Source organism: Cricetulus griseus, chromosome 5, assembly GCF_003668045.3.
Source record: "Cricetulus griseus strain 17A/GY chromosome 5, alternate assembly CriGri-PICRH-1.0, whole genome shotgun sequence".
NCBI lineage: Eukaryota > Metazoa > Chordata > Mammalia > Rodentia > Cricetidae > Cricetulus > Cricetulus griseus.
This window is the reverse complement of record NC_048598.1, coordinates 121,770,789-121,784,002: the sequence shown is the minus strand read 5'-3', so window position 1 is coordinate 121,784,002 and position 13,214 is coordinate 121,770,789. Positions and strand designations below refer to the sequence as shown.

Sequence of the window (13,214 nt, the reverse complement as noted above, 5' to 3'; positions counted from 1 at the left end):
CTTATTGTTCCATATCCACATGAACATTTGGTATGGGTGAAAATTTAACTTTTAGCCAGACACAGTGGCACACACCTGTAATCCCAGCACTTGATAGGCTGGGGCAGGATTACTGTGACTCTGAGAGCAACCTGGCTGCACAGTGAAACCTTCATCTCAAAGGACAAAAAGTACTTTGCCATTCAGGAGTCTAAACTGTGCTTCACTGTGACTTGTGGTTGAACACTCCATCATTATGGTGGTGCCAGTTAGCTTTCTCTTGTTTCCTTTGCCCATATGTGACATGTGAAGCTGTCTTTTCTTGTTCACTACTAGAGATTGTTCATTTATTTATGCCATTGTTTTATTACTTATGAATGGTAAGGCATTTCCGAGTTTGCTGCTTTTCTTTCCTTAAGATTTCTTAGGGTTGCCAGGTGGTGGTGGCGCGTACCTTTAATCCCAGCACTCCCATCTTTTGGGAGGCAAAGTCAGGCCCATCTCTGTGAGTTCGGGGCCAGCCTGGTCTACAGAGTACAGAGTGAGTGCCAGAACAGGCTCTAAAACTACAGAGAATCCCTGTCTCCAAAAAAAGAAAAACAATGACAAAAAAGATTTCTTAGGGTAATTACACTTTTGTTGTTGGTTTGAGATTGGATCTCAAGTCACACAGGTCAACCTTGAATTTACGAAGCTGAAGATGGCCTTGAACTCTTGATCCTTCTGCTTCTAACTCAAGGTGTTGGGCTTATAGACAAGTGCTATGACACTTGGTTCAGTTACCATACTTCTTAAAGCTGATGTGTTTCTCCCAGCTAGGGCGGTTTCTACCAGCTGAACTGTATCTCTAATCCTTTCTTGGATTTAATAAAACAAAACTTATACTCTTTAGTAATTGACATTTTTGTGCCTTCCAAAAGTATTCCCTGCACAGACATCTGATATTCTATACTTTCTAAAACTTTATTTTTTGCATTTGAATTTTATCTGAAATTACATTCGTCCATAGTGTCATGTAAGGGGTCAGTCAGACTTAACTTTTCCTCTAATATTGTTTAACCTACTGTCTTTGGTGGCAGCCACTGTATTTTCTTTGTTGGAAATGGAGTTCTATACACAGGGCTCGTTCCTGGCTTGTCCTTTGTGTTGTGCTGATCCGTTGTCATTGCCTCATAGTCTTCTCATTGCAGAAGCTTTGTCCTGGCTCTTGATAGCTTTGCTCACACTCAGGAGTACCATAGTCATCTTGGCTGCCTCTGTTCTTTGATGCAGACTTTGTCATTTTTATTTGAATTCCTGTGATTCTCCTTCTGAGTCTGTACTTCTCTGAAGTATTGAACTTTTTTATATCTATGTTATCTTTCAAAATTCTTTTAGGTTTTATCATTGCTCCATTAAAAATAAATTTGTTAAAATTTTTGGTTTTCTATGTCAAAAGTTTTAAAATTTTACTGTCTTTTTTTTTCCCTGTTAAGTGTAGCAATTTTCATTGTTTCTAGAAATCTTATTAAAATGCACTTTGTGTAATTTCTTGGTTTCCTATGTGATGAAGTTTTATTTTTACCTTTCAGCCCTAGTTCTTGTTTAACTGTTTTTTGTTGGCTGTGGCCTTTAATGTTTGCTTAAATTGAAATAATACTAGTGCACATCTTTATCTTTTCTTTTTTAAAGGGTATTTGTTTTTGAACTAGAGTCACAGCTCCCCCCCCTTCCCTCCAGCTCTCAGGCACCTACCCTCTAACTCCTCCATGCCCTCTCTCACATTGAGAGCCTGTTTTTCTTTATTATTGTTACACATATATCAGTGTGTGCATGTATACACAGTACATAAATACAACCTGCTGAGTCAGGTTTTGTTGGGGTATGTGTATGGTTTCAGGGCTGATCACTTTGTATTGAGTACCCAACCCCTAGAAAAGGCTAATTCTCCTCCCAGCAGTCATTAGTTGCCTGTAGTTCTTTCTTTATGGGTGGTGGGCCCCCATGAGATTTCCCCCTTTCATGTTAGCATCTTCACTGACACTGCCATTGCTCGGGTCTTATTTTTGCAGACATTTCTAAGGGACTGCTGCTTCCTGGTCTTCTGGCTGTCACAGTCTTTCTGGCCCTTCTTCCTTGTCCACTGCAGTTGATCTCTTCATTGTATCAGTTGTGGGTTTTTTTCTGTGATGGTTTCTGTTTCTCTATAAAGAGAAACTTCTTTGATCAGGGCGGTAACTGTTCACACCTGAAGATTTGGAGCTAGGAACCCGGAGAGAACATCGTAGCATTTGTTTTTCTGGGTCTGACTTCTCTCACTCAAAATTATTTTTTCTAGGTCCATCCATTTACTTGCAAATTTCATTTTTCTTTATAGGTGAATCGTATTCCATTATGTATGTACCTCATTTATTACCCATTCGTCAGTTGAGGGCTCATTTAGATTGTTTCCATGTCCTAGCTGTTGTGGTTAGAGCAGCAATGAACCTGAATGAGCAAGGGTTTGTGAAGTAAAATGTTGAGTCCTTTGGGCATATCCAAGGAACTATATAGTTGGGTCATAGGGTAGATTTATTTTAAGTTTTTTGAGGTTTTTCCATCTTCTTAAACTTGACTGTTGAGATTTCTTCTGTAGGCTTTTGTTTTTGCATCTCTTTTTCACTCTCCCACTTGTGAGTCTTCCATTCTGTTCTGAGGGAAGGAAACAATCTGGAAGGTTTCTATCTGGAGCCAGCCGCTGTGCTTGCTACCTTAGGGCAGTCCGTTTATTGCATGAGTGATGACTCCTGGAGCTTTGTGGTTTTTCAGTGTCCTCTCATGTGACAGAGTAGTTAAAAAATACTTAAATCTTTATCTTAAAAAGTGCTTGTATTATATTTTTAAATCATGAGAAGTTAGTCATTGAATTTAAGGATTTGGGTGCTAGTTTTCTGGAGAATGCATTTTCTTTTTCTCATGGCACTAATACTCGTAATACTATAAACCAAAGCTCCATTTAATCTATATGAAACTGGATTTTAGGCTAAGGTTTATGAGAGAGATCTACTCTGATTAGGGACTTTAAAAAAAATCTATTCCCATTTTTATAAGCACCATTATAATCTAGATTCCAGTTGAAAACTTAGTATTATAAAGGTGTTATGGTGTCTTTGACTAAAGCCTGAGCATCAGCATTTGCTGTGATAGCACTGATCCAAAACCTAGTTTGTGATGTCTCCTCTGTAATTCTGCTTCTCTGACTTTCCTTGTACTTGGTTTTGGGTTTTGTTTTTTTTTAGCAGATGGGGAAATTAAAGCATAAGGTAAGGTTCCCTGAATTTGGCTCACTGCTTACTGCAGTAAAACACTTTGCTTCTGTAAGGATTGTAACTGGCTGTACTTGGCAGGTGTGTGCTGAGTATTCCATTGCTAACCTGGCAAGTCTCACGGGTAAGGACACTCTACGTCACCATCTTGTGTATTAAACTGTATGTAAGCCACAAATTAGGGTGGTAGAGAAGAGAGAATGATAGTATTTTATTAGAGAATTTTTAAAACAAAGGAGCTGTTCTCGCCTGCCTTCCTTCCTTCCTTCCTTCCTTCCTTCCTTCCTTCCTTCCTTCCTTCCTTCCTTCCTCTTTCTTTCTTTCTTTCTTTCTTTCTTTCTTTCCTTTTTAGCTTTGTCCTTTTTGTTTCTTGAATATTTCCTTTCTTATCCCTTCTATGTTGACTAGGGATCAGTGTTTGTTCTAGATTGTCCTTTCTCATTTGGGAGTGGTTCTAGCCCCTGAGCATCTGGCAATTCTAGGAGACTTAAAGTTTTTCTTCACAAATGGGGTATGCTACTGGCATAAGTTGTGGGAAGATATGGACCAGAAATGCTGCCAGTCATTGTGCACAGGCCAGTGCCCCCCTCCCAAAGTCATGAATTACAGGGCTCCAATGCTGACAGAGATGGAGAGACGAAACCTGCCCTGATTGGCAGTTGGTGACAGAAAGAACCTAAATGTCTGTTGTTGAAGGACAGCACAGTTTCTTACAAATTTTGGGAAGGATTTAATCAGAAAATAAAAAACATAACAAATACTTCTAAGACTGGGATATAATCATTTAGATTATGACTACTTGTTTGTTTTTTTGTTTTATCAGAAATGGTATATGAAAGAGAATAAGACAGTTTTGCCTCTGGTTGAGTAAACATTTGTCCATACAGTGGAATGTTGTTTGGCCACAAGTATAAATGAAGCAATGCATGTTACAATGTGAGCGACCCTTGAATAAGTTAAGGGGAGGAAGCCATTTGTAGCCATTATGTGCTGTGTACTTCTTACTTCCATCAATATGAAATGCCCAGGTGGGCACATCTCTAGAGACAGAAAGTAGGTCAGTGTTTGCCTAGTGCAGGAGGATGGAAAAGACAGAAGCAGCAGGTAAAAGTGTTTGTTTTTGAAGTGATGGAAATATTCGTAACTATGAATGTATAGAAAAATGAGTTGTACAGTTTAAGTGGATGTGCTCTGTGGTACATGAATAAAGGTAATGTACACACACATACATGTATAGACACAAAAACAAGATGAGGGGTTCCTTCCTCTGGTATGGAGTGTTTACTTCCTTTGTCTTCATTTTGCTCTGCATCTTTTGGTTCCTGTGGGTCTGACTGAGAGGATGTATTCTAATGACATTGTTGGGCATTTCTCTTCACAGACTCTGTGATGAGAGCTGCCGTGTTATATACTCTTGTTCTTGGTGTAGACTTTAGAGCTGGTATGAGTTAATATGGAACAGCTAGCAAACTGGAATACATTCCTTCTCCTTACACAAGGTATTTGTGTACTGAATTGGCCGTGAACTTGGGCACTAGTTTCTAGGATGCTGTATTTATGTAGATGTGTATATATACAAGTTAGAAAGTTAGTTTTAGTGGCCTAACTCTTTAAGCAAAACAGGAACATCATAGTTTGGAGACCATTAGTAATTGAAAGAATATAAACCAAACTGCTGCAGGAGCAAATACTCGTAAAGATACCCTGGCAAGTGAATTCCCTTTTGATTGTAGCAGAATAGCCACACACACACACACACATACACACACACGAGAAATTTTGTTCTAATACTGGAAAATCTGCACATGGGGCATCTTCAGATGTGTTAGGATACAGAGAATAAAGTCACCTCATGGCACTGCTCCCTAATTTGGTATCCAGGTTCTGACCTTTCTTTCAGTCAGCTGCTGCTACTGCTGCTTGTTTTTAATTTGAGAGAGAGGACCTCACTATGAAGCTCTGGCTGGCCTAGAATTTGATATGTGAACCATGCTGGTCTTGGATTCACAGACATAGGCTTGCTGCTGCTCCCTCAGTCCTGAGATTAAAGGTGACTGCCACCATCCTGTCCTGAGTCAGTGTCTGCAGCAGCTCCAGGCTTTAAAGTCATAGCATCAAGACTACCAGATACATGGGCTGGAGAGATGGCTCAGCAGCTAAGACTACTGGCTGCTCTTCCAGAGGTCCTGGGCTTGGTTCCCAGCACCCACGTGGCAGCTCACTACCACTTGTAACTCCAGTTCCAGGGGATACAGTACTCTTCTTGTCTCTGCAGACACCAGACACACACAAGGTGCACAAACATACACACAGGTACAACATTCACATACAAAATTACGATTCAATAAAAAGAAGCAGATACAGAGAAATTTATTTCAACTATGGGACACTCTTGGCCTGATCCATAATAGTTTGAACTGACTAATGTGCCTTCTCTAGAACTAGTCTCAGTCACCACAGCTGGGCTGTGTTGATAGCCTTTGGTAGGTAGAGCCCATTTGTTGGAGTCAACATAATCTTGTCAGAGTTTGGGGTGAGGAGATGAAATCACTAGAAAAATTTGGAGTTGCTTTTTTAGTTAACCAGGGAGTTGTATTAGCTACTGGATGACAAGACTTTAAACTCAAGTAAATAATTTCCAATAAAAGACAGGATTATGAGTTGCTTTGAGAGTGTGTCCTAGCTGGGCGGTGGTGGCGCACACCTTTAATCCCAGCATTCGGGAGGCAGAGGCAGGTGAGTCTCTGTGAGTTCGAGACCAGCATGGTCTACAAGAGCTAGTTCCAGGATAGCCTCCAAAGCCACAGAGACACCCTGTCTCGAATAAACAAAAACAAAACAAAACAAAAAAGAATGTGTCCTGAGAAACATACAACACTTTAAGATTTTGAAATTTGTTATTTTTTTCTTAATTTTTGCTATTATTTCTAAGTAGTGTATGTGGGTATCATGAGCTCTTTGACCCTAATACCTTACCCTTTGATTTTCTAAGACCTGTTGTTACTACATAGCATCATTTTTTATCATCAGGATTCTAGCTCAGCAAACACAAATCTTTGTTATTTTATTTTCTTGAGGTAGAGTCTCTCTGTGTAGCCCTGGCTGTCCTGAAACTCACTCTGTAGACTGCCTCCTGCCTCCTGCCGCTGCCTCCAAAGTGCTGAATCAAAGGCATGTACCACTATGCTGGGCAACAAACGAATTTAAACTTACAGGCTTCTAGTTCTTTACAGCAATTAGATCCCAGGTAAATTCACTTTACTTACAAAAAAAAACAGCTGAAAACACAGTTCACCCAGGATGACTGTGTTTGTCTTTGTGTCATACAATTAGTCATATACAATGTATCTCTTAGAGACATCAGCTTACATGATATCTGATTGCTTTCAATTGGCCTCTTTCAGTTGCTCTTGGGAAGCAAAAGGCAGTAGCTTCTTTGCAAGAGTGGTTTTATGGCATGTGTCATCAGTTATTTACTTTCTATAATTAAGACCAGTTTCTCATTGGGACAGTTTGAGATAGGAGTTTTGAGTACCTCCAAATAGTGATGTGATTACTAGATAGTTCCAACTTTCAGATTTATAAACTAACCCTCACTCTTTTTTTTTTTAATTTTATTCTTCTAAGAAAACAAACAACAACAAAAAACAGCACCTCTGTCATGAGCAGTGGTGCATGCCTTAACCTCAGCACTTGGGAAGCAGAGGCAGGCAGATCTCTGTGAGTTTGAAGCCAGCCTGGTCTACAGAGTCAGTTTTAGGACAGACAGAGAGAACTAGCAGAGACCCAGTTGCAAAAACAACAAAAACCAGGACCTGTTGGTTTTACAGTAAACAAGATAGAACTCCAAATGAAGGAGTTCATTAGTGCTTGTTGATGACAGTTGCTCTCTTTTTCTCATTTTCCTGTACAGCGATCCTGGTGGAGGGATTGAGATGTCAGAATTCATTCGAGAGGCCACACCTCCGGTTGGTTGCAGTTCAAGAAATTCTTACGCTGGTCTAGACCCGGGCAACCAGGTACCGATGTGCTGCTGTGTGTTATGCCTGGTTCCCTTCTTCCTGGTGGTACTGTCAGCTGTTGTCATTCTTGGAGCCATCAGTTCATGGCTCTCTCTCTCTCTCTCTGATGATGATCATTTTTGATTGATGTATACCATCTTTACTCATTTTTATTTTTGATTGGGTTTGTATGGGTGTTTTGTACAATGCATGTACCTGTAGAGATGGAAAGATGGCATCAGATCCCCTGAACCTGGAGCTACAGATGGTTGTGTTGCCTCTGTGTGGTGCTGGGAATCAAACTCAGGGCTTCTGGAAGAGCAGAGAGGGCCCTCCTGAGCCATCCCTCTCGTCCCTAACTGTTACTTCTTACTGACTTTTCACACTGCTAGTATGTATTTGCTGACTGTGGACCACATACTCGGCCTGTATTTACTTTTGATGAGGCAGCTGTAAATGCTGTGGAAATCTAGCTCACCTGCTCTGTCCCCCTTTCCTTTCTTTGTCCATATTGGAAAAAAGAGATGTCTGCATGGCTACAAAATAAAAATAACATGCAGCAAATCTCAGTCTTACAAATGCTAATGATAAAGTCTACTTCTGACAGTTTTAATGCATTTCTGTTGTGTAAGTTTTAGTGGAATGTAACTCTGGAATGTTTGCTTAGACAAGGTTGTATGTCTAACCTCAGCTGTGGTCTCACTTGTCCTGAGCGTGTGCTGCAGCTCCAGGCCAGTCCTTTCCCACTTGCTTTCTCAGCACGCTGAAGTGAAGTAAGCTTTGAAGGGAACTTTTCCTCATTATGGGGTTTTGTGGTCACTGTGTCAGTCCTTCCATTATGAAAAGGAAACAGCTGATTTCCATCAGGGTCTCGCAGAGTCCTCACTTCCTAAATCTGATTCCAGTGTTCCTGTTGTCACATTCATAGTTCCTGTTGTCACATTCAGAGCTTGTGGATTCAAATACTCTTTGCCCCTTTTGTCCCCGAGAGACACTAGGTTTTTGTCTCCTACTTTAACTCTTTGGAAACAGCCCCCAAATCCTCAGTGTTTTTGGACCTTGTGGTGTTGCCCCTTTTTGCACACAGATCACTTAACATGTACTGCAACTTAGTTTCTGGTGTATGATGTGGAGTGAGTTATAGGCCTCCAGGGGAGACGTTCTTCTTGCTACTCTATAGTATGCTGCCTTGTGCTCAGCTGACTTTCAGTTGATGGTTGCTAATTCCTTTATGCAGTTTCACAGATAGAATGGAATGTAGCCCCTCACTTAACACTGTCAGCCTGGTTCTCTGGATGCTCGCTCATAGTGTTCACCTACTGCTAGCCAAACACTGAGAGCAGCATTATGAGAACACCACAGCTTATGAACAAGAGTCTTGAGTTTTAGTTCCTAATCCACGTTCATAGTTTTGACCAAGTTTAAGTGAGTTCTTACTAACAGTTTTTATTGTGAAATCATTGCATATGATAGCACAAAGAGGGTAAGTTCTTTCCATCCTCTATGGAATGGGGAAATTTGGTATAAAAAAAAAAATCCAGGAAATGACTACTGAGACAAAAAGGCCACGTTTCCATGGTAACGGTTGGTACTTTGAAGTTTCAGGTTGCACAGCATTTGTGTGGTAGAAAGCCCTGCTATCCAGCCTGTTGTTCTTTTGGTTGTCTTTATGTCTTCCTCAGTTTCTCTTTATAGAACAAACAACTGAATCCATAATCACTGTGACTGTTTGTATTCTTGGTTAACCCTGGCCTTCCTCTAAGTGCAGGCAATGGCAAGTCAGCCCTGCAAGTTATCCTACGTTTTCACTAGTGTTTGGAAAGCCATTCCTTCTTTTTGAAGGACAGGACATAGCAGGGGCCAGTCACCTTTGGATACCTGCTCTTGATGTCCTTTCTGTTGATCTGTCTCTGCTAGCTTTCTGGAACATAATTAAAGCATGTATGCATGTAAACACATGTAGACAATTATGTCTTAAATAGTAATTTTTACTTTAAAATGGGAAATATTTTAAGCTTTTTTCTATTAATTTTTTAATTTAAATTAAAAACAATCGTATTTTACTACTCCCAGTTCCCTCTCCCTCCCATCTCCCCATCCCACCCCCCTTAAGTTTTTTTTTTTTACTAGTAGGTTGCTTCCAGTATATTCCAGCACAGTTTCTCTTGTTTGTTGTGTAGCCCTTCTACATTCTGATTGTTTATGTGACTGTATTCTGTACCCAGTGGTGACCATGTCCAGGTGGCATTACCATGTCTTCCCTTTGGCTCCTTCTAACTTTTCCTTCCCATCCTTGCTTTCCTCTGCCTAATCATTTCTCCTCATTCCCCCCCCTGGCCCGCGCCTCCTCCTCCTTTTAGTTCTCTTGTCTTCTTTCAAACATTTTAGTGCTTGTAAATATTCAAGGTAAATATTTGATCTAGGATGGTGACTTGGTCTTACCATCAAAGAGCTTGTGACCAGAGTAACCATTGTTATGTGATATGTTACTAAGGAATTAAGCTCAAAATACATTCACAAACTTATAATTGCCATCAAAATTACCCCCAAAAGGGCTGACTTCAGAGGAAGAATAATTCCAGCTAGAGAGAAAGGCAAGGCTTCATGCAGGATGTGGCCTTGCCTGCCATCTATAATCCTTGCTGGATCTTTGCTATAGGGAAGAAAAACAGGCCTGTTTATATAAACCATTTAAATGAAAAACTTCACTTCTTTTTGTATCTACCCCCTTCCCCCCGAGATTTGAAGCCTCTCCTGGCACTTGCTCTGTAGACCAGGTTGGCCTTGAACTCAAGAAGATCCACCTGCCTCTGCCTCCTAAGTGCTGGGATCAAAGGCGAGCGCCACCACCGCCTGGCAAAAAACTTCCCTTCTAAGTGTAGGAGATACCATCATTGTTCCTTACCTTTTTCTTTTGCTTTTACAAAATTTAACAAATGAGGGTTAAAGCAGAAAATTGAAATCTTCCATGACATCATACATATTAAAAATCTTTAAACGGGCTGGAGAGATGGCTCAGAGGTTAAGAGCATTGGCTGCTCTTCCAGAGGTCCTGAGTTCAATTCCCAACAACCACATGGTGGCTCACAACCATCCATTATGAGATCTGGTGCCCTCTTCGGGTGTGCAGATATACATGGAAGCAGAATGTTGAATACATAACAAATAAATATAATCTTTAAAAAAATCTTTAAACATAGTAGAGTCGCAGTGTGCATTCTCTGTTGGTTGTGTCACAAACGTCAATGTCATGAGCACTTCTGCAGTGACATTTATGTGTTTATATTATTAACCACCTTTTGTATACAAATAGTTAAGATTCTTTGATTTTGAGGAGGGGCTTGATAGAGAAAAGCATTAAGAATCAATTTCCATAGTATCTATTAAGACAGTGGATGACTCATCTAGGGAGGATTTAGAGAAGTGAGGACTGGTGGTGGTGTGTGAGTCTGGAGGTGGCTCTGTGTGCGGGCTGGTTTTGTCTCGGTACTGTAGGCTTGCCCGTGGGGTCCTGGGGTGAATAGAGCAGCTGCCACTCTGCTCTCATGTTGTTGGAGAGAGATCAAGTAGCAGGGCAGGGGCAGAGGCTTCTCCAAGCACAAGACCATCTCTGTCTAGACCTCCCAGAGGCTTTCTTCTTACGAACAATCATTAGGGCTGTGTCCTGTAGCCCCTTCTAGTTGAGGCTGGGGTCCACTTCTCATAGATGAAAAGGCATGGAACAATATCTGGACAAAGTGGGGAGCTTAGCCAAGAGGGAGAAGAGAAACATTTGAGGATTGTGAGCAGATAGCTAAAACTCAGTGCAAACAGTTCGTTTTGTAAGTTTAAATTTCCAGAAGGATATGCATTAAGTGGTGTTTGTATTTACTTGTTTAAAAATTCAATCTAGAAAGTTATTATGTATTCATGTTTCTAGTAGACAAATATCTTTCCTTATAACTTGCCTAAACTATCCTCTTTAACAGTCAATTTAAGAATGGAACTTTGTGGACATGAGGGAGCAGAAAGGTTGAGTCAGGGGAAGAATAGATGATAACAAGAATGGAGATATCATAATAGAGGGAGACATTTTAGGTTTACAGAGAAATCAGGCACTAGGGAAATGTCTGGAGATCTACAAAGATGACACCAGCTAACAACCTAAGCAACAGAGGAGAGGCTACCTTAAATGCCCTCCCCTGATAATGAGATTCATGATTGACTTATATGCCATCCTATAGCCTTCATCTAGCAGATGGTGGAAGTAGAAGCACACACCCACAACTAATCACCAAACTGAACTGAAACCCAGATTCAGAGAAGGACGAGTGAAGAGCACAGGGGTCCAGACCAGGCTTGTGAAACCCACAGAAACAGCTGAATTGAACATCGGGGAGCTCTTGCTCCCCAGACTGATAGCTGGGATACCAGCATGGAACTGATCCAGACCCCAGGATCATGGGTTTCATTGAGGAAACCTCAGAAATCTACGGGACCTCCTGTAGAAGTTCAGTACTTATCCCTAGCATAGGTGTGGACTTTGGGAGCCCATTCCACATAGAGGAATACTCCCTGAGCCAACACACACCGGGGGTGGGCCTAGGTCCTATCCCAAAGGATACAATAGACACTGACGACACCCTATGGAAAGCCTCACCATCCAGGGGGAGCAGAAAGGATATGTGATAGAAAGGGTTTTAGTTGGGGGTGGTGGTGGTAGGGAGGGGAGGACGGGTGGGAGAAGGGAACTGGGATTGTCATGTAAATCAATCCAGTTTCTAATTCAAATAAAAAAGTTGAAAAATTTTAAATTAAAAAAAAATAAATAAATGAAAAAAATTTAAAAAAAGAATGGAACTTTGTTTTGCAGCAAAAAAAAATATGAGCTTATTTCTTAATAATATTATTTGTTTTGAATTTTGGAAATAGGTTCTCACTATGAAGTCAGGCTGGTCTCAAACTTGAAATTCCCCCCAACTCCAGGCTCCCATGTGCTAGCATTATAGGCTGGTAATACCCTGCCTTGTGACTGTTTCCTTTCAGGGGCAGGGCAGTGCCTTGAGGTGTATTTAAAGCATGTTAAGAAATCCTGAGAAAATTGAGTTTAACAAATAGTGTGGTGTGTGTGTGTGTGTGTGTGTGTGTGTGTGTGTGTGTGTGTGTGTGTGTGCGCGCGCGCGCGCACTTAGGGTGTGTATGTGCACAAGCCTGTGTGTGTCAGTACAAGTGGCTGACCAATGAATTCTACAGATCTACCTTTCCCCACACATCTGGTGACAGGCTTGCAGAGCTATCACTGTTGACCCAGATGCTGGGGATCCAAAGTCTGGTCCTCCTGCTTGCATTGTACTTTATCGACAGTGCTCTCTCAGCTCTGCAAAACTTGGTTTTTATTGGCAGCATTGAGTTTATTAGTTTCACCTATGTTTGCATTTAGATTTTTTATTTGCCTTTTCAAGTGACCAGTTACCTACACATTGTAGCACACATCTCCAGGACTCTGCCAGAGGCATATCACCTACATTCCCAGCTTATTTCTTATATATTGCTGCTATAGTGACTCAATGACAAGGACAGGGTTTGAGTAAAATAAGTTAAGGAATTGTACAAGTTAAGTTTTATTTACAGTGCCGAGTGTGCAAAACTGTTTTGAATCCATTGAAAACAGATTTACTGGGAGAGTCGTGAAGCTTGTTGGTTTAGTTGACAAAATCATACTGTATTTTGTTTTCTTACTGTTGTGGAATTTGTGGTATTTGTTTATATGGTTTTTATGGTTGTGTAAGTAATGTGTGTAATGTTTAGGGAAATGTCAGGCCATCTTGAATATAAACATTAAAGACTCATCAGTTACAGTTTGGTTTTCTAATTACAGTTTGTGCTAAGAATTCATTTTTTTGTGGTGGTTAGATTTTTATTATTTTTAAATGTTCTTACTGGCTATAAAAAAGTACTTCATGTATTAGAA

The 13,214-nt window shown here is 40.6% G+C and overlaps 1 protein-coding gene across 6 annotated transcripts in view; it reads left to right on the top strand.

The window, feature by feature from the left end:
- The window catches only part of Pcnx1 (pecanex 1), a 141,600-nt gene that overhangs the window by 33,883 nt on the left and 94,503 nt on the right, over positions 1 to 13,214 (top strand). For all 6 annotated transcript variants that reach the window (XM_035445621.1, XM_027418426.2, XM_027418425.2 and 3 more), the window contains exon 3: positions 7,177 to 7,282. In XM_035445621.1, the coding sequence (XP_035301512.1) occupies positions 7,177 to 7,282 (106 nt within the window). The remainder of the gene's footprint in view (positions 1 to 7,176; positions 7,283 to 13,214) is intronic.